This window comes from Centroberyx gerrardi, chromosome 22, assembly GCF_048128805.1.
Source record: "Centroberyx gerrardi isolate f3 chromosome 22, fCenGer3.hap1.cur.20231027, whole genome shotgun sequence".
Taxonomy (NCBI): Eukaryota; Metazoa; Chordata; class Actinopteri; order Beryciformes; family Berycidae; genus Centroberyx; species Centroberyx gerrardi.
In genome coordinates, this window is record NC_136018.1 from 353,484 (window position 1) to 380,977 (window position 27,494).

The following is a 27,494-nucleotide window of genomic DNA, read 5'->3' on the forward strand; positions in this document are numbered from 1 at the left end:
AGCATCTCACTGCTAGGAGCATCTCTGTTGAAGTCTTTTTTTTTAAGATTATTTTTCTGGGCTGTTGCGTTTATTATGATAGTTTTTACTAGAGATAGACAGGAGGATTAGGAGAGAGTGGGGGGTGACATGTGACAAGGGTCCTGGGGCGGATTCAAGGGTCCTGGGGCGGATTCAAACCCGGGACATCACAGTTACACGGCCCGCGCCCCACGGAGCCACCAGGATGCCCCAGCGTCTCTGTTGAAGTCTAAGCTAACGGCCTGACAGAAGTCGACAGAGATGATCTTATTAAGATGCTTTTGAGGAACGTTCACACCACAGCTGCGTTTACACTGCCGGCTCCTCATGGCGGTCTGGACCTGTTCAGACAGACAGGAGGAGGTCTGAGTCTGAAGGGTTGAAGTCAGATTGTTTTGTTGCAGTGTAAACGCAGCCTTGCTAGTCTGGACCAGTCCCAGTTTCTGTTGGCCTGAACCTGAAAACAGCTTCACCTGCAAACCGTCTGCAGTCGGATCAATACACAAGTCAACACATGGAGTTTGGGTTACAGCGTTGTTAAGAGAACAGTGTGTCCAATATCTCATTAATCAATAATGTTACTATAACTGAAGATACTGCAGACAACTGCTGCTGCACGCATGGCTGGATGGAAAGAGATGCTGCTAAGGTCAGGGGTCAGAGGTTAAAGGTGAGGGTAAGACTGTGGCTCCCTTGATTTTTTTTTTTTTTTCACCTTAACATTATTTTCTTTTATTTCCGTCACTTTTCTTCTCCAGAACTTGTCCTCATGTAGAGACATATTTCTACCTAACAGCTCTTCAGTTGCCCTAAAATCGTCTGTTTAGCATTGTTAGCATTCCTAATGTGAAACCAATGAGTACCACCAGCAGCAAGTTAATGAGTGCCATTGATTTGAATGAGCAGCGCTAACAATGCTAACATGATGATTTTCACTAAATCAAGGTTACAGTATTGGCAGTGGTCAGGAGAGTGTGGTGAAGAAGAAACACAGAACTAAACGTTGTTGTAGTTTCTGTTAATATAATACTCAGCACAGTTTTGATTGGACGCCACCTTTAAAGGGAACTGGGAAATGTGAGTGACTGACAGGCGGAGCAGCAGGTTCCTTCAGTCATAATAGTTTCAGGTTGTTTAGTGGTTTGTTGTTTTCATATATTTGGTTCTGTGTGTTCACACAAACAGCCTTATCTGCACCTTCACCTCCTGGTCAGGGTCAGTCGCTCCAACAAGACAGAAATACAAGTTAATGTGACAAAAATATACCATTAATTCTCCATAGGTTAATATATACAGATTAGGAAGTGGATACAAAATCCACTTCCTGAATTGACTGACTTGACCCTGACCCTGGATCACAAGCTGTGAAATAAGCGTGTGTGTGTGTGTGTGTGTGTGTGTGTGTGTGTGTACCCATGTGTGAAAGTCCCTCTTCATGTTGATGTTGCCTTTTCTGTTGCTGTGAATCTCAGTTAAAGGAATAGTTCACCCAAAAATGAAAATTCTGTCATCATCTACTCACCCTCATGCCAAATGAAACTTTTTAGTCCATATAACACACAGGGAGGCTGCAGCACAACTTGGTAGCAGCCTTCTCCAAAACAACTGAAGTCAATGGGGACCGGTTCTTTAGAGTTCCAAAACAAAAACAGCCAAACAATCACACTGTGAATAGAAAGACCTATACACCATGATTTGTTGCAAATCAATCAGCTGTAGTTAAGATTTGCACTAAATTATGGTGTAAATATACTGTAGGTGTTTTTGGAGCTCTGAAGAACTGGTCCCCACTGACTTCAGTTGTTTTGGAGAAGGCTGCTATGGAGCTGAGCTGCAGCCTCCCTGTGTGTTATATGGACAAACTTCACCTGTGTTTCAACTGGCATGAGGGTGAGTAGATGATGACAGAATTTTCATTTTTGGGTGAACTATTCCTTTAACCCCCCAGTACCCCCCCCCCCGACTATATTATAGATATGAATCCAGCCTGTATCATAAGCTACCGCACTCAGATTGTCTATATTTGTAAATTAAAGAATAGTTTATCAGAGCAGAGAAGATAACTAAGAAATCAGATATATAATATAAAGTTAAATATAGATATACAGTATATATATATACACTGTAGGCTACATTGTGCACTGAGGCATCAAACTGATCCAGGAACAGGTGGAAACCATAAGCAGCATCAGTTGGCTGACTTGCGTTTGTGCGACACCAAGCGGAGCGTTAAGCGCATTTTATAGTCAAATGTAAAGTGCAAATGTAAAGAACGCAGCGGCGCTTTCATTGAAGTTGTTATACTTCTGCGTTGATGTGCAGCATGTTGTTCAAATCCTGAACATAGGGAGGCGGAGTTTCAAAACATCATATCACACCAAAGCGAAACATAGAAGAAGAGAGGAACAGGAAGCAGACGTGACGACAATCATAAAAACAAACATGGACGGCGAAGTGGGCGGCTCCCTAACGACACGTCCTGATCGGCCCTATAATCAACCAATCAGAGAGCGTGACTCAACGCAAAGTTCAGACTCTTGGGCAGGTTCCAACACCTACAGAGACTCTTTTCAACCCCAAATACACGTCAAATAGCGTCAGTTTACGTCCGGAGACGCTGTTTTCATGAAAATATAAAATGTGCTTTAGAAGGCATGAAGCTCCAGGAAAGAGGGAAACAGTTTTAAGCAAACAAGTTATTAATAGTAATTGTTAATAATCTAGCTTGTTGCACAGAGAGTTTCTGGACAGAAAACACGCTCATGGTCAGCATGCCTGCGTCGTTACTATGACAACCAAACGCCGTAATGACAGCAAATGATTATACTGTCTAAATGCACAAATCTGATCCGAGAAACCGGAGTGACTTGTGGTTTGGACCTGTGTTTCTGGGCAGGTCTGATCTCTCTGTGCACCTGGGGACAGTGAAATAGTGTATAATACAATACAGAAATGACAAAATAGATATTTAGTTTTATGAAGTCCACACAGTAGTAGTGAAATCATATTTTTGTCCGCTACAAGAGAAACGAATGGGCTGCTGACCCTCTCAACCACAACATGAATGCAGATGTGTGGAGTGAATGGAGGGACAGATGTGGTTGATGTGATCTGTGGTTTGACTGCTAATTAACTTTGACCTGAGCCGGCCGGGCGGAGCCGGCGTCAATAAAGACTCGACACCTTCAACAGACTGTGGGCTCTTGTTTGGCAGTAATGTTCTGTATATGATGCTGTGTAAAACCCTTATATAAAGGGCTATAGAAATAAACAAGACTAGACTCATCTGCTTACAAAGAAACTGGTAAATAAATCACATTTTGTATATTTGTTTTGTACATTTTAGTCATTTATTTTTTTCAGAGACTCACAGTGAGTTTAGCAGTAGAAACTAAACCTCAATTCCAATATCAGTGACATTATAAGCAACCAACAGTAAGGAGGTCAAGGGTCAGAGGTCACAGCATCCAGACATAAGATAGAACAAATTATCAATTGATAGAACAAATTATTAAGTTAGAAAGTAGAAAACACAGCTGTGGGTTTAGGTGTGGTTGGTCTGGACATGGACCAACTTTCAGGGTCTAATGAAATGTCCCGACCTATATTTTAAGTCAATTTGCAATTATCAATTTTATTATCACTTGATCAGATAAATAAAACATGCATTGCAGTTTTTCGTGGCATGCCTTTATCATGCAGATAATTATTGTATTTGGGACTATTTTCACTTCCATCACTGTAACATTCTTCTGGTGATGTATTTCCAAATGAAACAGAAAGTTAGGATGGGAAGTGTCAGTGGGAGGGGCTTATTTGAATATTAATGAGATCTGGAGGAAGGGGGCAGACAGCAGTTTCCACCAGGTCAGAAACATTAGGCTCGTTTGAGATGAGCAAGTCCTGCGCAGTTTTGACCAGCGACTCGCTCGGCCCGTTGCACGATGGGTAGAAAAGTTGTCCGACTCGCCCCGCCGACCAGACTGCGCGAGCCACGGGAATCTGGCGGGACCGAGGCGAGGCGCCGCAGCCGCTCTCCACCGACCGCACGGCTCCGAGGATCATGGGAAACGCCTCGAGCTGAGCGCTGATTGGCTCATCACAGCTGTATCACACACCCACAGTGAAATGGAGAGACTTAAGTTTTTATATCTATTCCAAGATGTCACTCCATGAGAAGTCTGTATACCATTTTATTAGAACGCTACAGACGTCATATTTTCCGTAAATGCCACCTGTAATGCTTACATCAAAATGATCAATTATCAAATTTTGATTGAAGTGTTTGTCTCCGCCCCGAGTGCAGGATGGGTCATCAACAGAAAAGTGTTTTTTTGTTTAATGTATTGTTGAAAACATTGAGAGTCTGGGAGTTCAAACCTGCAGACAGCAGGAGCTTCTGACTGGAAAGACATTGTTAAGTTTACACTCTTCATGGATGATAATGGAGATGTAGAAAAAAAATAAAATGACACTGGTGTTATCCTTTAACTGGGCAGTTAACTAAGTATTGTTATTATTGTGAATATCTTTTGTGTAAGTCAGGTGATTAATAGGTCACTACAGCCAGCACAGCACTGATTTTTTTTTATTAAATGACAAAACATTGTCAGACAATCATACATCGTCCAAATGCAGGTAAAATACAAAGAAACACAAATTACAAAATAGTTAAACAATAAATCTGTAAGTTCATGTGATGGTCTACTCATCATGTAGAGAAAAAATAAATAAAATAGATATACAGGAAAAAACAAATACATATTCTAAAATAAAATAGACAACATCAAAGGTATATAAATATATATATAGACAGTATACATACTGTTTTGTTTGTGTGGTGTTTCAGGGAATCAATGAGAATGTCAATTTCAGGGTTTAGAAAAAGCAGGGTACATATTTTACACATTTTTCCTTATGAAGATGAAACTTTGCCATCAAAATGAGCGTGTTAATAACATAAGCTACATAGGAATTCCTATCCAAAATAAAGAACCACATCCTTCTTAATAACTGTAATGTTTAAGCTCGTTTCCCCACAATATAATGCTGAACTCTTGCCAGAATGTTACAATCCAGGCACTCCAAATATATAATCACGAGGAAGAAAAAATACTTAAAAAGCCTTTATTGTAGTGGCTAAATCATTAAAAAAGCCAACATGTTTCGACCACTGGTCTTCTTCAGGGCTTTAAACATAGACAACACGGGTGTGGCCTCACCTATATAATAGCAACAGCCAATGGGAGGCAGGCACATGACCCGGATAATCACATAACAGGTGAAACAAATTGAAAATAATGAAAAAAAAAATATATATATATAATTAAACCAAATAACATGAGAATAGATTACACAGAAATATAACATGTACATCATACATAGGGCATAGATACCCATATATAAGTTTTTCATAGGCTGAGAGAAAAGGAGAGCCTTCACAGAGAGAAATTACAGAAAACGTGAAGTCTATATCCTCACTGAGACCAGGATACTGTAACGCATCCAGTCGATGGATCCAAAAAGCTTCCCTTTGGTTACGTTTCCGTATTCTGTCACCTCCCCTGACCAAAGGGTTAATGTGCTCAATGCCCTCTATGCACAATAACGAATCATTAGCATTGTGGCGTTCACTGAAGTGTCTAGCCATGGCTAATCGCGATTCCTAATTCTAATGCATATTTATGCTCGGCAGGGCGATCCCTCAGGCGTCTTTTTGTACGACCTATGTAGAAAAAACCTTCCACACACGGACAAGACAGACGGTATATGACAAAAGTAGTGTTACAGTTAATGAACTCACTAAGTTTATAGGTTCTGTTTGTGCTAGCATCAACAAAACATTTAGTTTGCACAACATTATCACAGTGAGGGCAATGCATACATTTGAAAGTGCCAACAGGTTTGGTCAACCAAGTACCTTTTTATCTGCTGGAAGATATGAATGCGTGAGTCTGTCCCTAAGAGTGGGGGCGCGTCTAAAAGAAATGATAGGGGGTTCAGGGAAAACTTTACTCAAAAGAGTGTCACTCTCAGTGAGGGCCCAGTTTCTTTTAACGATCCGTTTGATTTGTTCAGCATGTGTACTATATGTGGTGACAAAAAATGGACGAGACTGACGTACAGGCTTGCGTCTGATGTTTTTTTGAAGAAGAGCGTCCCGTGAAATGAAATGTTTTTCTTTACCTTTCGCTTGATCCGGTCTGTGTGTAACCAAGTCTCGCTCAAGTCTCGCGAGAGTTGAGTTGTTGCAGGAAGTTACACACAGACCGGATCAAGCGAAAGGTAAAGAAAAACGTTTCATTTCTCTGTAGGGTCCTTTCCATAATGTTGTCAGACACTTATAATAACAATCTGAGCCTGTCAGTAGAACAAGAACTTTTAGTGGACGTACATTGACGGTGTGATTTGCCCCGTCGGATTACATTGCAGCTCGTTTCGCGGCTGCCGGCTGAAGCGATCTCGCTCAATACTGGACCAACTTCAAAAATTGTTGTACCCTTTAGTCACTTAGACACAAAAAGATGGGAATATAGGGTCCAGGTTGAAAAATACCGAAGTTACCCTTTAATGCAACCTCAGGATCAATAGTGGCAATCAGGAAAAGGGGAGAACATTAAAATTTACATACATAAACATTTTAAGAAGAATGTTCAAGATTTTTTAGAAGCCTATCCAACTGATTACCAATCAAGCCTTTGCTTAAGATGTTCCAAAATACTTTCAAGCCAGTGCTTGTTTCTGAGAAACTGGCACCAGAACCAGACCAGAACCAGGAGACCAGAACCAAAACCCAGGGTAGAGGGGCTCAGTGAATGTGGAGCAGAAGGTGTGGAGGAGTCTCAGTTTGTCAGAAGAGACTCTGTAGAAGGACAGAGTCCCAGCAGACCAGTCCAGATACACTGCTGCTCTGTTAGATCCAGAGGAACAGACAGGGATGATGGTGGACTTCCCATTGTGTCTGGCAGTATAGCTGTTATCAAAGCACTCCAGAGTCCAGGACTGGTCGTTATATCCAAACTGACATTCAAGACCCCATCCTCTCCTTCTGATTCCTCTGTAAGTCGCTGCTATATTAACCTGTCCTCTCCAGTCAACCTCCCAGTAACATCGCCCAGTCAGACCCTCTCTACACAGAACCTGATGCTGCTGGTTAAATCTCTCTGGGTGATCCGGATACGAATACTCCTTTCTCAACACCGTCACCTTTCTGTTGCCCTCAGACAGATGGATGTTTCTGTTTGCTGTGTTTGGATCCAGTGTGAGATGACAGCCATCTGATGGGGAGAAGAAGACACGCAACAAAATAAATCACCACTAAGATTCAGATCACCTTGTAAGCAGCACTGTAGCACATCCAGGGACTTAAAGGGATGGTGAACTTTGGTAGTAGTTTGTGTTGTGTTCTTGGCCATGATATAACCCCAAAATCAGTGATTCTATGTTATCTGTTTCTCCGGGGGCTCCAGTAGAGACGATTGGAGAATTGTGTTTTTTTTATCTTTCCATTCACTGCCATTGTATGGAGGAACAGGTCGGAAAATCACACTAGCACATAAACGAGTGCAAACAAATCAGGTTCTGATAATATATAAAAAAGTAATAATTCTGCTGAAATGTTTTTAAGTGAATCGCTTTCTTTATGTTATTAAACCTGCAATAAGCGATTTCAGACCCTATAACCAATCCTGAAACTAAACTGTGCTATGTGGAGATTTCCTTGAGACGTAATGATATAAACAAACAGCCACACGGCAGCCAGCTGTGTTGCTGTTTTCACCTCTTTTCTAAAGCTTGTTGTCAAAACCCAGCCCGACTCCAAGCTCCTCCCGACCCATTCAGCAGCTTTTCATATTTTGTACAACTAGCTTGTCTCCTCCCTCGCTGTTTAAAAGCGCCGCTCTCCCCCTCCCATTCCTGAAAAACAATTCTCGTAATGGTGGAATCAATGAAGCGAGCGAGTAAACCCATAAGCCCGCAGCCTCATTTGCATCATGCTGTTTAGATGGCTCTAAAATCGAAACCATAATAGCTAGCATCATAATTCTTTTGCATCTGAAAGCTAAGACTTCTGTCTTCACTGCAGGCCCATGCAACCCCTGTAGCATGTTTTTTTTTTCACTCTAAATGAACTGCAGAAAGTTGTAAAGTTGTATGTCAAGTTATGAGAGGTAAAATCTATTGAGTTGCAGATTACGTATGTTCTAGAGAGCTAATGTTGCATCCATTTCCGTATACGTCATTGATGATGTCATCACGTTGTACCACGCCCGTGTCTCCTGGTGAAAAGGTCTGGCACACCCGGCTGTTTAGGGCGCTAATGTTCCAGGTGTTTGACCGAGGATCAAGCCTGACTCCACTCTCAGCTCCGCTCCCCGAAACGTCTCCTAGCTAAATGCTAATGTTTCTCTCTTGGGCAGAGAGGAAACAGAGCGGGCAGCTGTCTTCCGGACATCGGTTACCCTCTTCAACGGGGTGGGAGGGCCAAAACTAACAAAAACACCTTTGGCATTCTGCTCACAAAAATGAGCATATCTCAAAAACTATAAGATGTACACAGTGTTGAGAAATATTTTATTCATGTTCCTTACATTTCTGTGGCTAAATATGTTTAGTGTGTGTATTTAGCAAATTTTAGTCAAAAATCACGTCAAATTTTGTCCGATTTTTAGTTTTTCACACTTTAAATATTTTTTCCAGTTATTATGGTTTATTGATTTACACAGCCTTTTAGCTTGGGTTGTGCAGATTTTAGGGATATGAAACATTTGAAGATACTCAAAAAAATGACATCACAGTAAGCAAAAATACCAGTGTAGGCTCTGGCGGACCATTTCTAGTGTATAAAGGGTTAAAGTAGTAAACTTGTTAAACTAGTAAACGTCCTACCTGCCTCTTCACTTGTCATTGTGGGACGTAACTTTCAGCGGGAGAAAAATCTGGCAAAGCAACTCTGGTAACCGGTGACACTTCTCCGTTGGTCCGTTTATCTTAGCTATTAGCCTTTATGCACGGTCCTTCACTAGGTTTGTCCTTTGGGGCTTCCGTAGTCCAGTAGCTTTGCTGTGGTTTATTTACAAATGTGTTGCTGTTTCTGTCACCCTCTAGTGGTCGGAGAATCGTTTAGTGCAGCTTTAAACCTTCCAGTTTGAACAAGTGTAACACATGAAATTCTTCCAACCAGATTTTGGTGTTACACTTGTTGGTTTAATAACAAAGAAAGCGATTCACTTAAAATATTTCAGCAGAGTGACTATTTTTTTAATGTATTGTCAGAGCCTGTTTTGTTCACATTTGTTTATATGCTACTAATGTGATTTTCAGACCTCTTTTTTCATATAATGGCAGTGAATGGAGAGAGAAAAAAATACAATTCTCCAATTGTCTCTACCGGAGCCAGGGAGCAACAGATAACAGAGAATCACCGACTGTGGGTTAAATCATGGCCAGGAAGCTACACAACCCAAGCTACTACCAAAGTTCACCATCCCTTGAAGCCCTGTTCAGACCAGAAAGGTAACGGCTGTGTATCGGCTGCAGAGCATCGTCCCCTTCCTTTCAGCCCCCATGTTAATGAATTGAGGCTAAACTCGCAGACCTGCAGTGATAGTTTTGGTATTGAGTTTATTTTATACAGTGGAAATACACCGTCAGTGGTAATTTTTGCATCATTAGTACAGAAGCACAAAAGAGATTAACCCACCAAATGTCTTTACTGTTGTTGGTTAATACATCAATGTAAATTTTGAAAGCAAGAGAGTTACTATGGGATGCCAAATGAACATGGGGTCTGTTATCACTAACTAATAAGATTTGATGTTTAGCAAATATTTTGGCTAGAGAGAGAGATGTATCTTGATGGATAGATGGAGAGATGAAAAGGTCCAAAGGTTGTCCAATCATCAACCAACTGTCAAGTCATGACACTGCTTTGATGCTGAGAGACTGTGTAGAAAGTGAAGAAGGTGTACAATATATACAGTATATATATATATGATATAATATTACTCACCGATGTGGAACAGTGAGCTGTATGATCATCAGCATTGTTTATACAAAGACAACATTAAAAAAGATGAGGCTTAGGATGTTGTTGCTCTGTCTGTTGGAGCACAATGCAAGTTCAGCCTGTTTTAACATTTCTCCTCTGTGTACTGCGTTTTACTCAATGAGGCAATACACTTCTGGCCTGAACAGCCCTGCTACGACTCGCATGCGTAAATCCAGCTATGTGTCTGTTCCACTTCTGGTCTGAACAAGCCCTTACACGTGTGTGTGTGTGTGTGTGTGTGTGTGTGTGTGTGTGTGTGTGTGTGTGTGTGCGTGTGCAAAAGTGAGAGACAGATAGAGCTATAAGCAGTGTGCTCATACTGTCTCAGTACTCACATTTTCTAAGGCTGTCAGCTGTAATCCAGTCTCCTCCATGGTTCACCCTGTAGGGATGAGCATAGTCATGAACATCAGTCATGGGTCCCTATTTTAATGCCAGCACAGATCAAGCACAGTGACTTGGACCAGCGAAGTGGTATTTTTGTTGAGCACAAGCAGATTTTTTCCCGCCTGTGCCAGACCGTTCATTTCCTAGCTCACCATGACATTGCTGATGCCGAAATGGGCAGAGAACGCACAAGAGGGAACAATCATTACAAATCGGGTGGCATAATGCAAGTGTGATGTTGAAAAATATGCTTGCGCCTCCGCCTTCTATATATATTAACATGTTGCACTGTCGCTGACAGACAGCCTAGCACCGGGACAGCAGATTTTACCTATAGCTCCTCCTGCTGCACATCATTGAAATGCTTCCTGTAGAACTGCTCTAGGCTGATGGACATGGTGGAGCCCATATCCAGCACTAGCTCAGCATGGGAGGAGGCAGACTTTGCACTTAAGATAACTGCACAAGTTTTGTCAATAGGCCTTCCATCAAGTATTATACACACAGTGACTATTTAAGGACAACCAACTCCCCCGATTTAGCTGCGTCTTTCTTTGACTTACACACCTGGGTGAAGTGTCCTGTCTTGTTGCAGTTTCAGCAGGTCATTTTCTGAGCAGGGCAGTCTGGAGCGTCTGCCATGTGAGCTGACAATCTGCATCTAATCAGCTTCGATCCTGCTTTAATGGTGCCACATGTTCAGCAGAGAAATTGCTTGTTGTTCTGGGCTTGAATGAACATTTTGGGTTGATGTTTATCACATGCACGGGGGCCTGAGGGTCCAAGTCCAGGTCTGTGCATGTCAAATTCCAGCTTCTACTTGGCATTCCATTCCTTTACCCAAATTGCAGCCCTGGTGGCTCAACCGGTAGAGTGCATACCATTAAGGCGAAGCCCTAACCATAGTGGCACAGGTTTGAATCTGGCCCTTGCCCTTTGTTTAAAGTGCAATCTCTATCTCTCTATCAGTCTGTACTAGCAATTGTTCCTGCTCTCTTTAACAGCTAGCATGCTCGATCAACTGGTCACAAACCATCTATGCGATCTCTGTACTCTGTCTAAACTTGGGTCTTTCCACAACAACGCTGATTGCTGGGCTGAAATGTGCACCCAATGCTTTCATTGCTGAGTTGGAAGTTGCACCTGAAGTGCAGAATATACGTTGGCCTTCAGTGCAGCAACATAGTGCGTCAGACAGTCCTCCCCCTTCACATGGATAGTTAGCAAGTAAATGTTAAACATTTTAATCCACATGTTAATTGCTGATTGTCCAGATATTATAATGAATACATATGAGCAGTACAAAAACATTGTAAAAGCGAAAAGTAACACTGCTGCCAAGACTGCTGGAGAAAAATTGCAGATATCGTAAATGTGTGAGTAAATAGGCTTATCACTGCCCTGTCATTAAGGCACAATGTTAATACTTTCCATTGATACAATATTTTGTCTTCACATTGTGTCTTCACTGTGAAAACATTTTGTCTTAACAAAGCTGCCACATTAAACCATAAGTTACCTCACAAACCCTATGATCTAGTTTCATAGTGTATCCCTCTGCTCAAACACATGATCACAACACGCTTCTGGTTGATCTGATTGACTATTTTCTCTCTCTGACTTTCTGTCCAATGAAGCCCATTCTCCTCTCACACCTTCACTGAGAAAAGCAGCCATTGATAAGGTTGGAGATTTACCAGGAAATGCTGGATCTTTGGTTTGATGCTAACTGTGTTTATCACAATGCTGCCGCTAACAGACTGACCAATGGACCTTGTCGACATGGACTGACTCCAACCCTCTACTGACCTCAGACTCTCCAGTCTACAGTGTGGACTCTCCTGAAGATCAGACAGCAGCTTCACTCCTGAATCCTGCAGCTTGTTTTCACTCAGGTCCAGCTCTCTCAGATGGGAGGGGTTGGACTTCAGAGCTGAGGCCAGAGAAGCACAGCCTTCACCTGTGATCTGACAGTCTGTCAGCCTGCAGAGAGATGAGGATTTTAACAACTACTGTTGATGTTCAAGTAGAGCTTCACAGAGATGGAAAAGATATTCTCTACCTCAGAGTCTCCAGTCTGCAGTGTGGACTCTCCAGTCCAGCAGACAGCAGCTTCACTCCTGAATCCTGCAGTTTGTTGTTACTCAGGTCCAGCTCTCTCAGATGGGAGGGGTTGGACTTCAGAGCTGAGGCCAGAGAAGGACAGCAGCTCTCTGACAAGCTGCAGGACCTCAATCTGAAAAAAAGACAAAAGCATGTAGCTACAAGAATAAAATATTTATGGATGTTAAACCTGCTTGAAACCACCCAATCTTTCAGAATCTAATCAGAGCTGTGGAAGTTTTAAATACATAATTTTATAAAATGGCACACTCAACTCCAAACAGCTGAACCCAACGGGATGCCAGATTCAAAAAGACATAACAAGGAAAAACCAGCACTCACTAATATTAATGATAACATGCAGCTGCTTGAATAAACAAGTGCAGGCGGAGGAGTGAATTAGTGAGTACTGCTTTTTCCTTGTTATATTAAGGTTTTAAATATGTAGCTTAACATTTCAATGCCATGGTCAATGGGCTTTAACATTAAACAAGGGCTTCCTTTAAAATTATACAAGTGAATACTAGGCTTTACCATTACGCTAATCAGTGTGGATCACAATAATATCAGCCTATACAGATGTCTGCAAATTTAGTGTCACTGTAATATCCATATAATATTCATGTCAGCACAAAAGTAATAAAATACTTTCTGACCTCAGAGTCTCCAGTCTACAGTGTGGACTCTCCAGTCCAGCAGACAGCAGCTTCACTCCTGAATCCTGCAGCTCGTTGTCACTCAGGTCCAGCTCTCTCAGATGGGAGGGGTTGGACTTCAGAGCTGAGGCCAGAGAAGCACAGCCTTCATCTGTGATCTGACAGTCTGTCAGCCTGCAGAGAGAGGACGATTTTAACAAACCACTAATGGTGTTCAAGTAGAGTTTCACACAAGGGGAAACAAGATTCTCTACCTCAGAGTTTCCAGTCTACAGTGTGGACTCTCCAGTCCAGCAGACAGCAGCTTTACTCCTGAATCCTGCAGCTCGTTGTCACTCAGGTCCAGCTCTCTCAGATGGGAGGGGTTGGACTTCAGAGCTGAGGCCAGAGAAGCACAGCAGCTCTCTGACAAGCTGCAGTAACTCAATCTGAATAAAGAAATAAAGCCTGTAACTATAAAATGAAGTATTCCTAGATGGAAGTGCTGCTTGAAACCATCCAATCTCTCATAATGTAATGTGATGGCCTCTAGAGGGCATCTTTGAGATGCAGTGTTTCCCATACACAGGCTTATCTGTGGCGTACTGCCACAAAGTAAAAAGTTGGTCAATGTCTAGAAATTGATCTAAATCTATATCTAATGGACCTAATGTGTGCATCACGGCATGTCTGTCATTTGGCGATGCTCAGACCAGCAGCATTGTACTCAATCTGATCTGAGCCTCCTGCTGTGAAAACTTAAGTGAAACTTAACATTCCACAGTTATTACCCCTGATCACCAGTTGGATTCCATTGGACACAAGGTAAAGATAAGTAATTAATTCTAAACCACCGCCGCCACAAGTAAATTATAGAAACCCGTGGGAAACACTGTGGCCTCTGCAGGCTAAATGCTAAAACTCACTCCCACACAATGAGTCCCACTCTCTACCGTTAATTTATGAATGCATCATAGGGACTTCCATCAGTAACAGACCACAGCATTCCTCTTGTCCAGTGTGTGTTGGTTGTAATCACGTTTAAAGTCCACATTTGCCATCTGTTTGTCTCGGCTGTGTCGGGTTCATGTGTCCTGCCTTGTGCTAACTTGATTGGCTGTAATCACCACATTTAATACAAATCTATACTCCAATTACGTTACTTGATTTGTGTTCAGTATAGTTTGTTAGCGGTAGGATTTTCCATTAGTGGCAGCTAGTAGCATCAGAATAGTAAAATGTTGGATAAGGTATGTTCACAATGACAGCAAGCCCCATACATCTGTTAACCCCAATTCTCACAATAACAAACTACTTCATCATATAATGCTGTCATTAAATAAAATAAAACACAATAAAAACCTGATTGAGCTACAGTTACACTACCAGTCAAAAGTTTGGACACACCTGGTTGAATGTACTATGTTTTTCATTATCTTAATTTTGGTCTAAAGGCTCATGCTTAAATGCTTGAAATTTGTTTCTTAGACAAATATAGTGAAGTTGATCCCTATGTATGAAATTCTTTCCAAAGCCTTTGCCTTTCCATCAAGGCAAAGGGTGGCTACTTGAAAAAATCTAAAATATAAGATAGTTTTGACTTTTTTGGTCGCAGCATAATTCCATTTGTGTTATTCCATTTTGATGTCTTTACTAATATTCTACAACATGGGAAATAGTAAAAATAAAGAAAAATGTGGTGTGTGCAAACCTTTGACTAGTAGTGTATCTGTTGCAGTACTTTGTGTACATAAACCAGCTGTATAGCTGGGAGGGGGGTGTCGCAAATGTCGATAAAAAATCCTACACGTTAGGTTTTAATATGGTATTCATCTCATATTCATGTCACAGAGCTAATGAAATCCTTTCTGACCTCAGAGTCTCCAGTCTACATTGTGGACTCTCCAGTCCAGCAGACAGCAGCTTCACTCCTGAACCCTGTAAATCGTTGTTACTCAGGTCCAGCTCTCTCAGATGGGAGGACTTGGACTTCAGAGCTGAGGCCAGAGAAGCACAGCCTTCCTCTCTCACCTGACAGTCTCTCAGCCTGCAGAGAGACGAGGATTTTAACAAACTGCTAATGATGTTCAAGCAGAGCTTCACACAGAGGGAAAAGAGATTCTCTACCTCAGAGTTTCCAGTCTACAGTGTGGATTCTCCAGTTGAGCAGACAGCAGCTTCACTCCTGAATCCTGCAGGTTATTGTTACTCAGGTCCAGCTCTCTCAGATGGGAGGACTTGGACTTCAGAGCTGAGGCCAGAAAACCACAGCTGCTCCCTGACAACCAGCAGTCACACAATCTGAGTAAAGAATAAAGCATGTTGCTATAAAATACAGAATTCCTGCATAGAAAACCTTCTTGAAACCATCTAGTATTAATGTAATTTTTATATCAACCCAGAACTAATAAAATATTGCCAACCTCAGAGTCTCCAGTCTACAGTGTGGACTCTCCAGTCCAGCGGACAGCAGCTTCACTCCTGAATCTGACAGATAGTTGTTGTAACTCATGTCCAGGTCTCTCAGATGGGAGGGGTTGGACTTCAGAGCTGAGGCCAGGACTTCACAGTGTGGATCTGATAGTCCACAGCCACAAAGTCTGTGATTATAGATTTAATGTCAAATCAGTAATAATCAAAAACAGAGCTGAGACTAAGCATAGCAATCACTATTTATACAGCATAATAAGAATAATGTAAACCAAGCAGAAGAAATGTTTAAATAGAAATGTATCAATAGAAATGTTAGATGAAGATAATTCAGGACTAACCGAGCCTTCCTGCAGTTCCTCACAGCTGGGATCAGTCTCCATCGTCCCTCCACTGATGTGGTGTGTACTTTCAGGTCCAACACATCCAGAACCTCCTCTGACATCTGCAGCATGTAGGCCAGAGCCGAGCAGTGGATCTCTGAGAGTTTCTTCTCTGATCTGTTCTCTAACTTCAGGAACTCTTGGATCTCCTGATGTACTGACTGGTCGTTCATCTCCATCAAACAGTGGAAGATGTTGATGCTTCTGTCAGGGGGGATGTCAGAGGTGTTCATCTTCTTCAGGTTGCTGATGGCTCTCTGGATGCTTTCTGGTCTGCTCTCTGTCTGACCCAGCAGGCCTCCTAAGAGACTCTGGTTGGACTCCAGTGAGAGGCCATGAAGGAAGCGGACAAAGAGGTCCAGGTGGCCATTTTTACTCTTTAGAGCTTCAAACATGGCTCTCTTCAGGAAGACATCCAGGGTTGCGTCACTGTTGTCATTTCTACCAAATAAATCGTCATTATCCTCATCATCATCATCATCCAGGGCTTGCTCACTACTGTGATATCTATCCCAGTCTTTTCCCAGGAATGTCTCCAGTACCTTCTTATCCCTGTTTGTGTAACAGTGGAACATGTAGACTGCAGCGAGAAACTCCTGAATGCTCAGATGAACAAAGCAGTAGACCGTTCTCTGGAAGAGGACACACTCTCTTTTGAAGATCTCTGTGCACACTCCTGAGAACACCAAGGCCTCTCTGACATCAAGACCACACTCCTCCAGGTCTTCTTGGTAGAACATGAGGTTGCCTTTCTCCAGATGTTCAAACGCCAGCCTCCCCAGCTTCAGAAGAACTTCCCTATCAGTCTCCATCAGCTCCTGTTGACTCATCTCATGTCTCTCATCATACTTCTGCTTCTTCCTCTCTGTCTGAACCAGCAGGAAGTGTGAGTACATCTCAGTCAGGGTCTTGGGCAGCTCTCCTCTCTGGTCTGTAGTCAACATGTGCTCCAGAACTGTAGCAGTGATCCAACAGAAGACCGGGATGTGGCACATGATGTGGAGGCTCCTGGATGCCTTGATGTGTGAGATGATTCTGCTGGCCAGCTCCTCATCACTGGATCTCCTCCTGAAGTACTCCTCCTTCTGGGGGTCAGTGAACCCTCGTACTTCTGTTACCCTGTCAACACATGTAGGAGGGATCTGATTGGCTGCTGCAGGTCGGGAAGTTAACCAGAGGAGAGCCGAGGGAAGCAGATTCCCCTCGATGAGGTTTGTCAACAGCACGTCTACTGATGATGTCTGTGTGACATCAGACACAACCTCATTGTTCTGGAAATCCAATAAAAGTCTGCTTTCATCCAGGCCGTCAAAGATGAACACAACTTTACAGACAGAGAGCTTCTCTGCTGTGACCGTCTGTAATGTTGGATGGAAAACATGGAGCAGCATGAGAAGACTGTACTGCTCATCTTTGATCAAGTTCAGCTCCCGGAACGAAAGCAGAATCACAAGACTGACATCTTGATTTTCCAAGCCCTCTGCCCAGTCCAGAGTGAACTTCTGCACTGAGAAGGTTTTTCCAATGCCAGCAACGCCCTTCGTCAGAACTACTCTGATGTGTGTCTCTTGGCCAGGTAAGGGTTTAAAGATGTTGTGGCACTTGATTGGAGTGTCATGGAGGGTCTTCATCTTGGATGCTGTCTCCAGCTGCCACACCTCATGTTGGGTATTAACCTCTTCACTCTGTCCCTCTGTGATGTAGAGCTCAGTGTAGATCCTGTTGAGGGGGGTTCCAGTTCCTGCTCCAGCAGTTCCTTCTGTCACAAATTCACATCTCCTCCTCAGACTGATCTTATGCTCGTCTAAAACCTCCTGCGGACCGCCGTCCGCTGGAAGAGAAGAAAGAATTAATAAGGATTTAACAGTTGTACTATTGTATCCTCCAGAGAATATGGTGATCCTTTTCAGTACTAACATAAAAACGATCAATATATAAGGAGAAAGAAAATACAAAATAGTCCATGACTTGTTTTTGATTTTCTGAAATCTAGCAACAATGTAAATAGCCATGTTGCATGATAAAGAAAAATGTGGCTGTAGTAAGACATCCTGGTTTTAGCAATGCTAACAACAGCAGATGGACCCTTATTCTTACTTTGCGCAATCCTGGTTTGACTGGGTGTCTGCAGTCCAGGTCTTGTTCTGGATCTTCTTCCACACTGGGGACAGGCGGAGTCTCCTGATGAACCAGACTGGTCCCAGTATGAGGTGATGCACTGTCTGCAGAACCAGTGTCCACAGCTGGTAGAGACTGGATCCCTCAGGACCTCCTGACACAATGCACAGCAGGACAGCTGCTCCTTCATAACACCATGACTCCTCTTCCTCTTGCTGTGGAGATGATAGCAATTATTTATGAGTTCAGATAGTATCATGCTACCACAACATGTAAACTTTATTTTCATATTTCTATCAGCACAATTGTAGTTTAATCAATCAACACTCCAGCCAAGTCACCCATCAAGGATAAATGCCGTTGTGATGATCACAGATTAATGCAGCATTGTAGCAGTTTTTTCAGGTTTGTTTCGTTTGCAATCATTAATGAATGCTTGGCTCCATACAAACAACATGCAGTCCTATCGTATCAGCTTTGCTGAAACTCATTGAAGAGCACAGATAATGCCTGGCAGTCATTTATGGAATACTAAATCATTCAAAAAGGTGTACTTGTACACTTAGGTTTGTGCTTGTAAACTTAGATTTGCAAGTTTGTACCTTCAGGTCCGTGGTTGCAAGTTTAATTTTGCAAGGTTGTATATTCAGTTCTGTGCTTGCAGTTTCGGTCTTACCCGATGTTACAGGTGCTTGGGCAAGCTTGGCCGAATGGCTTATTCATCTAGTAATCAAACTCTCTATGTGTACCTGGGACAGCTTGGTTGAATGGCTTGCCTACCTACTGGTCTATCTATCTATGGTTACACCGCCTGGTAAGTGACCCAATTCAGATTTTTTGCTCACATGTGGCACAGATCCGATATGTATTATGACCGTGTAAGCAGGAAAAAAGCACATGGAATCGGATACTTTCAGATTTTATCTGGGCCACATTCATATGTGGAAATAAATCCGATAGGAATGTGATACCTGCCAGTGCAACTCTCATCTAACCACACATTTTGGATTTTTCTGGTCATTGCGATTCGCAAGTCATTCAAAATGTGACACTCTCACCCCCATTCTACGCCGGACGCGCCTCAGCCACGTTTTTTGTCTGTCTCTCAGAACAGAAACACACTAATTGTAATCAATACCGTTTACACCGGCTGTGTACAGGCGCGTGTTTCACCTCCTCTATTAACACGATAAAGGGCATGGGCTGGCGTTGAGATTTTGAATTTTAATTTCTGAAACACTGCAAATGCTATAGTCTCATCCTTTCATGACTTGGGTTTTTTCAGAATTCTAAAAAATTTGGATTGTAAATACAGTTTTTGCAAATTTCTCCCTGCAACATACTCCCAACTTATGGCAGTACAATGGGCTACAGGGCGTTGATAGACAGGTGTGAAAGTCTCTATTGAAAATGGATATAAACAGGCGGTCAAAAAAATCAGATATAGGCAAAAAATATGAACCGGGCATCAAGAGCTGTGGCGTAAACGTAGCCAACGTGAGCCTCCCCCTTCAATGCTTATGGTACGTTCAGACTACGGGCTGCAAAGCAACAGGCAGTATATAAAATTAAATATTCTACGTCACTTAATGTCCCTAGCCCGAAGGCATGCTTTTCACTTCCTTCTCGTCATCATCCTCTTCTTATTTTGCCCTTCCTTGTTTTTATTTTTTTCTCCTCCTTTTTTTTTCTTTTTTTCATAACTGACTGGCTAAGCTGTTCCCAGCAAGGAATGGGCTTAAAGTATAACCAGTCCTCTTACTTTGTGTCTGAAGGTCCAGGTTCATTACTGAAGGCTAGAGGATTTTCTTTGGACCGGTCACTCTTCATAGACAGACAGCTGGGTACTGGAGACTCTGCTCTCTGCCTGTGGTAGTGACTTCTGGAAACAGAAATGTTTTATACTTATTAGTTCTAGTCAACAATGCATGTGATGTTGCACAGCTAATTCTGTTCATGGTATTTAAGAAGCACCATGAGTCAGGAGAGGCTGACTGGATTCTGTTCTCTTTATTGAGGGCAATAGAGCCAGGAAGTTGGACGGGTGTATTGTTGATGACTTCATAGAGGGCAAGTCTCATTGGATGTCCTTCATACAGTTGAATAGACATGTTTATTATGTATGGGTTAGGTCGCCGTTATATTTGGTTATACAGTATATATGGTTATATTTGACCCTGGCCACTGTCAGACTGCAGTGTCGTGAAAAAATCATGTTTTTCTTTTGCTATGTGTTTGTTTGGTTACATATTCGTTGAGTGGGGCTGCTGTGCCTATATGAACTATGAACTATGAAAAATATGTACAGTATGTGTGTGTGTGTGTATTGGAGTTACTACACTATGCATTCTAGAGGATGGCTGTTGGGACTCTGGCTGTCCATTTGAAAGACAGGTAAATTGCACACAGGAACACCACAGAAAATAGTCTGATTCTTATCATCCTCTCTCTCTGCCCTGTCTTTCCTGTCTTTCCTGTCTCTCTCTACTGTGACTGTCTAAAAGGTCAAAGCAGAAATGCCTAAAAAAAAATGTTGAAAAACGGGCTGGGATGGGGCCCATTGGTAATTCTTGCACCCTGGCCCATAGCGATGTAGCACAGCTTGTGGTTAGAACCAATTGCAGTCAATGGGAATTAGGGGATATTTAACCATCAGTATCTAGGTTATAGTGTTACCAAATTTTGTGAAAATAATTAGGCTATACATTCACATTTTGTCAAGATGAGTAACATAAATTATCAGAACTTTACCTTAAAATAAACTAAACAATTCATTTAAAGATCTGCCCTAATTGTTTGTGAAAGTCTTGTTCCTAATGCTAAATAACCCAAGGTTGTAGGGTTAAGCTTATTCTGTTCATGGCTTACTAACGGTCCCATAACCAGCTACTGTAAACTCCTATTTCATACTCAATTTCAATGGACATCTAATTCATTCTTGTGATTATCATCCTCTTCTTCCTCTTTTGCCCTTCCTTCTTTTTATTTTTTTCTCCTCCTTTTTTCTCCTTTCATAACTGAATGACTAAGCAGTTCCCATCTGCTTACTTTGTGTCTGAAGGTCCAGCTTCATTACTGAAGGCTAGAGGAATATCTTTAGACCGGTCAGTCTTCATAGACAGACAGCTGGGTGCTGGAGACTCTGCTCTGCCCTCCTCTTCCTCCTCACAAACATTCATCTTCTGGACTTCAGTCAGTCTGAGAGGTAGAACAGAAACACTGGAGACACACACACACACACACACACACAGGAACGTTCACACTACGGGCTACAAACTGAAGTTTAGCTGCTTCAACTTCTTTCCACGTTCTGATGTCGCTGAAGCCGAACAACTCAGGGTAGCGTAGGGCAGTTCTATTTACCTTACTATTATTTACCTGATGAATGAACGAGTATTTGCCAAATATTTTTTTTTTAAAAACGAGACAAATGTAAAGCTGTGACAGTATGACATTATTAGTTGATACAAATAGCCTGATGTCGTGATGACGATATAAACCGTCACCCAGGCAACACTTTTCTGCTCTATATGGCGACAGTGTACGGATGTCACAAACTTTGTTTTCTTTAAATATGTCTAATTAAAAACAGTGTGTATCAAACAGCCCATCAGGACTTTGTGACTTTAATAATAATAATAATATAATGATAATGTTGTAATAACACTCACCCTGCCGCAACCTTCCTGTTTTGCTGCTCTGCTCTGATAGAGCTGACTGTCTTCACGGTTGGCTCCTCCCCTCTCCTTTTCCTGGAAGTAACATTTCATTTGGCTGAATGAATGATGAAATACTGATTGTTACGGTTTGCCTTTTTTGGGCTTGTTTTCAAAATGTCCTTGTTTTTAAACTTGCTTATATTCGGCCACGTGCGCACAACAAAACAGCGAGACGCTCTCGGGAAATCCAAGCTGTCAATCATCCTCACCTGCTGGAGCAGCTCTCTCTCTCTCTCTCTCTCTCTCTCTCTCTCTCTCTCCATATATATACATATACAGTATGTATCTCTCAATTCAGTTCAATTTAATGAGCTTACTGACATGAAGTACAATTGAGTATATATTGCCAAAGCCTTGGCAGTAATCAATAAAGATAATAACATTAATGATGATGAAAAACTCTAAAAACTAATAATAATGGTAATAATAAATTATGTAAAATAAATAAATTTTCACAGCTCTAAACAGACTTTGACAAGTGCACAGCACAACATCAAATAACAAACAATGAATACTCTCAAATACTGAATGTCCATGTCAAATAATGAAATCACGACATCTAGTGGCGAACAGTAGACCCACACCTTAATATAAACATTTGATAAAGCTGTTAACATTTTTTTCATTTGAATTGTTCTTCTGTTAATTGAGGGTTGGCTTTTCATTATTTGATGTTAATACTCATTATTTGATGATGTGAGCATTCATTATTATGTTGTGGTCATTCGTTATTTGTAGATTGTCCGTTTTTATCATTACAAGTGATCATTTATTGATATTGGCACAGAAAATGTTCCATACAGACGGTCTTTACATTAGTAAAAAAAAAAACAATTTTGTTTAGCTTCCGTTTGGCACATGCCTGTATGGTAATATTGTCATTTTAGTCAGCTGTAGGCATGTGCAAGATTAATTCCTTCCTTCCTTCATTATGTTATTATAGGGCCTAAATAGTGAAATGATATGTCATTTTCTTAATTTGTGTTTATCAAATACAATAACCTTCTACAAGAAATTAAAAGATGCAGATGTAGTTTTAATACTGTATTTTTAGCAGCTGCATCAGTGGAAAAGTAAGAGTAAAGTAGAAACAGACAGGAGCGGCCCTGGGCATAGTGCTTTTATTTTTTATGTAAATAAATATTGTATATGTAAAAGTTATAAAAGTCAGACTTATTTCGTCATGAAAAGGTCCAAGCCATCAGTTGTGCATGAAGAACAGAAAGGAGGAGGAAAAGACAGATATGGAGGTTTGTGTCTCGCTATGTTTCAGTTCATGTTTTATCAAGCTATACTAGCCTAGATATCGACTGTGCTATGCTAGCTAGCTGCAACAGACAGTCAGCTGCAGTGCTGCTAGTCCATTAGTCTAACCATTAGCATTGCAGTTGTAACATAGTCGTAAACTTTAGAGCCAAATTTTTCAAGTCATTGATCTATCACCACAACTATCAAAGGAGCTCTATAGCATCAGAAATTTCTGACAAGATAACTGACCAACTGGGGTAGACCACCCGAAATACCATTTATGTTTTTATACAGATAACAATTCATTATGTAGTTGGTTAGTCAAAGGTTAGCAGTGCCTTTGCTCTAGATTCAACAGATAGCTGTCTAGGCCTAGTAGTGGAAACCTAATAGTCTGGTTTGTTTAATGCAACTACCCAGCTAGCATCTGACAGTTCAAAGATGGCAACACGTGACACTTCATTTAACCTATTTCAAAATCTTAGAATATTCCTGAAGCAGCAAACAGATTTTGATTGATTACATTATAAATAAATGACAAACCAACCAACCTGTAGCTAGCTGTTCCTTGCTTGTAAACTGAAGGCTAGATTTACATTTTGCTATCCAAAATCTGTGTGATATCTCCATAAAAACGCTGACTTCTTCTGTCAGTCTAAGACTACTAGATTTTAAGTATAACTTTAAAACATTTATGGCTAAAGTAATAATGGACATCACTCATCATAAAATAGTCTTGACTAGTAGAAATTTTTGAAGGTAACATTGAATGGACAGGTAGTGATGAGTTAATGAGCAGTCTGACTGTTCAGACTTATTGCAAGGTGGAGCCCACATAGCTCTCCTGCATCTGTGCATCTATTGATATCTGCAGGCTGGAGAATGGGACGTGGCACAGCATTAGTGTTCCCACAGCAGGTGGCCAAGGGTAATTCACCAAGACTGACATTTTTGGATGAACTGTTCCTCAGCACGCCTTTTAGTGTGTTGCCATGGCGCCTATGTGTGCTAACTGACATCAACCAGCACGCGCATCCAATTTAGGACAATTGGTATTAATCATCAGATATGCAAGAGGGCACACAAAATCAAGGTGTTGCACGTTTCACGAATCCCATGTTAGTTTTTTGCAAGCACTTTTCTCAAGAGCAAAATTAAGAGGAATTTATGACGTTTTGTGAATGAGGCTCAGTGTCATAAGACCAAAAGCAGTCACTTTACTAAAGATGATGAAAGATGAAACTTTATTGATCCCCATTGGGAAATTAGATTATTGTAGCAGCAAAGGTCATAGGATTCAGAAAGGACAATATAAAAGTATCATATAAAATAAGCAATAGAAACAGCAGAAATAATAAAAACAACAGTACTATAAACAATTGGGTTCTATAAACATTTGCTGCTGAAAAATTCAAGACAAAAAGTTAATTGTATGTTAAAAATGCAAATTGTGTAAAGTTAGCTGAAAAACAAATATAGCATCTTTTCATATAGCATATGAAAAGATTTCAAGCCTTTTCTGAACGGTACTGACGTCACGAAAAAAGTGTCAGTGGTTCTGAGAACATCGTCCAAATATATCCATTGATGTATCTGCCAAGTTTCGCGATCATTGAACAAACGGGTGCGGAGTTACGGCCATTTTTGTGTTAGGCCACGCCCATTTTGGCCGTTTGCGACGCCCTCTTTTTGTCGAATCGCACAAAATTCGATACACGTTAGAGATGCCATTCCAGACGAGGCTGAGAAGTTTGGGACTGATTATGCAAATAGACTTTGATTTACTGGCTGTTACATGGTTATTACACCATAGGCCCCGCCCACTTTCACAAATGATGACGAAACTTATGATTTTGACTAGTACCACCTCCTTGAACATGCGTACCAAATTTCACGCTATTAGGAGATACAGTTTTTTGGCATTTGTAGCGCCCCCTACTGTTCAATCTTAAAACAGCTTTGCACACATGGTCATTGATGATATCTGAACATGTTCACCAAGTTTCATGATGATTGGACAATCGGTCATGAAGTTATGACAATTTAGCTGACAGGCCACGCCCTCTCACAACTTTTAAAAATTTATATTTTAAAAACTAAAGTCTATATCAAAAATCCAAAAACACAACTTGTAGAGCTTGGGCCATAGATGCTACTGACCGACTTTGGTGGTGATCGGTACAGGCGGACCTTGAGGGTCCAAATTGCAAAACTGTAGAGTTAGGACACCTGCATATGTGTAGCAAGTTTTGTGTAAATCGGACAAACGGTGTACGAGTCATGGCCTTTAAAGTAAAACCTTTAATTATAGCGCCCCCTTCAGGCCGATTGGGTAAATATTTGTTGAGCTAGTAATGGCTCATAGTATCTGTCATTGGGCCAAATTTGATGTCTCTGCGATGTACCAACTCACGGGAATTTGCACCAACGCGGATGAACAATAATAAACCAGCATAAAAACAATAGGGTTTCAGCCCTACGGGCTTGAACCCCTAAAAACTTTGCTCAAATAATGTACTAAACTAGGACAACATTATGATTTTCATGCATTAAGATTTTAGAAACAAGAATGTTCAAGATTCTTGTAAGTCTATCCAACTGAGTACCAAATAGTCTCGGCTGGCCAGAGTCCTTAGCTGTGTGTCAGCGCAGCAGAAAGGTCTGCAGAACCCATTGTTGTGGGATAACAGGTCAACATGCTCTGGGTTGTTTGTAACTCTTAAACCAATCACACTTGTTGGGGGCGGGGCTTTAGTCAAGGAGCCATCAACGGTGCCAAAAAAACTCCATCTATGGAAGTATTTGTAAATCTTTTTGATTCTCCACAGAATGAATCGAACACGCCTGCCTTATTGTGCAGTCCAATGAGTCTTTGAATTTTTTCCATTAGCATGTTTTTATTACTTCCTCCACCATTTGGCTGGCTTGCTACAGTGGCACATTTTTTGTATTAACAGCTGAGGATGAAAAGAGCAGCACATATAGGATGTGGAGGGGCCAACTTCCTGTAAGTCAGACTAATTGCCAACCAAGCCTTTGCTTGTGATGTTCCAAAAGGCTTTCAAACCAGTGCTTTTTCTGAAAAATTGTCTGAAAATGAGAACGGAACCAGAAACAGAAAAAGACTAGAACCTCAACCCAAACCCAGGGTAGAGGGGCTCAGTGAATGTGGAGCAGAGGAGTGGAGGAGTGTCAGTTTGTCAGAAGAGACTCTGTAGACGGACAGAGTCCCAGCAGACCAGTCCAGATACACTGCTGCTCTGTTAGATCCAGAGGAACAGACAGGGATGATGGTGGACTTCCCATTGTGTCTGGTGTGTAGCTTCTGTTTGTTGAGTTTGGATCCAGAGTGAGATGACAGACATCTGATGGGAGAAGAAGACACACAACTGACATCAGAAATCACCATTTACTAAGACTCACTTCATCACCTCTCAGTCAGTGATGCAGCACATCCAGTATGGTTGACCCAGTCATAAGGAACATAAATTAAGCTGTGTGTGTGAGAAAGCAAGAGATAGACTGCAGTATGCAGTGTGTGTGCTCCTGCTGTGTCAATACTCACATCGTGTCAGGCTGTCAGCTGTAATCCAGGTTTATTTCAGCCTGTAGGGATGAACACAACAATAACAGTCATCTGCAGGTCGACTCAAACACATTATCACAACATGCTTATGGATGATCTGATTGGCTGACTGTTCTGTGATTGATTTGGCTGTCTAGCCCTGAAGCCTGTCACCATTCTCCTCCGACACCTTCACTGAGAAGAGCAGCCATTGATAAGGTTGGATATTTACCAGCAAATGCTGCATCTTTGGGTTGATGCTAACTGTGTTTAGCACAATGCTGCCACTAAGTAAGTAAGCAAGTAACTTTATCTAGCACCTTTTGATAGCAGAGACGTCACAAAGTGCTTCACAGGGGAAATAAAGCATAAACATACATATAGACATAAAACACAAAAACGGAACCAAAAGTAAACAGAAAATTACACAAAGGCAAGTCTAAACAAATGGGTCTTGAGCTGCTTTTTAAAGGTGTCCACAGATCTTAAGTCCAGAGGGAGAGAGTTCCAAAGTTTAGGAGCCACAACCTCAAAAGCACAGTCTCCTTTAGTTTTTAGCCTAGATCGAGGAACAACCAGCAAACCCTGATCAGAGGACCTTAGAGACCTGCTGGTGACATAGGGCTGCAGTAGATCTCTGATGTAGGCAGGTGCCTGACCATGCAGAGCTCTATAGGAGATCACAAGGACTTTGAATTTGATGGGGAGCCAGTGAAGAGCAATCAGAATCGGTGTCACATGAGACCTTTTGGAGGACCTGGTCAAGAGTTTAGCAGCAGCATTTTGGACCACTTGTAAACAATCCAGGGATGTTTTGCTGAGGCAGGTGAAAAG

At 41.6% G+C, this 27,494-nt stretch overlaps 1 protein-coding gene across 3 annotated transcripts in view; it reads right to left on the reverse strand.

The window, feature by feature from the left end:
* Window positions 1–5,134: 5,134 nt before the first annotated feature.
* LOC139917765 (uncharacterized) overlaps window positions 5,135–27,494 on the reverse strand; it is a 33,246-nt gene continuing 10,886 nt past the window's right edge. For 2 of the 3 annotated variants that reach the window (XM_078291339.1, XM_078291338.1), the window contains 2 exons: window positions 26,661–26,701; window positions 24,323–26,460 (listed from right to left, as the gene is read on the reverse strand). In XM_078291339.1, the coding sequence (XP_078147465.1) occupies window positions 26,692–26,701 (10 nt within the window). In that variant the 3' untranslated portion in view covers window positions 24,323–26,460; window positions 26,661–26,691. Of the gene's footprint in view, window positions 7,299–10,407; window positions 10,455–12,268; window positions 12,443–12,521; window positions 12,696–13,218; window positions 13,393–13,472; window positions 13,647–15,070; window positions 15,245–15,324; window positions 15,499–15,620; window positions 15,798–15,968; window positions 17,842–18,107; window positions 18,344–19,890; window positions 20,011–21,176; window positions 26,461–26,660; window positions 26,702–27,494 lie in introns of those variants that run through there. The other variant, XM_071906948.2, reaches the window with a different exon arrangement.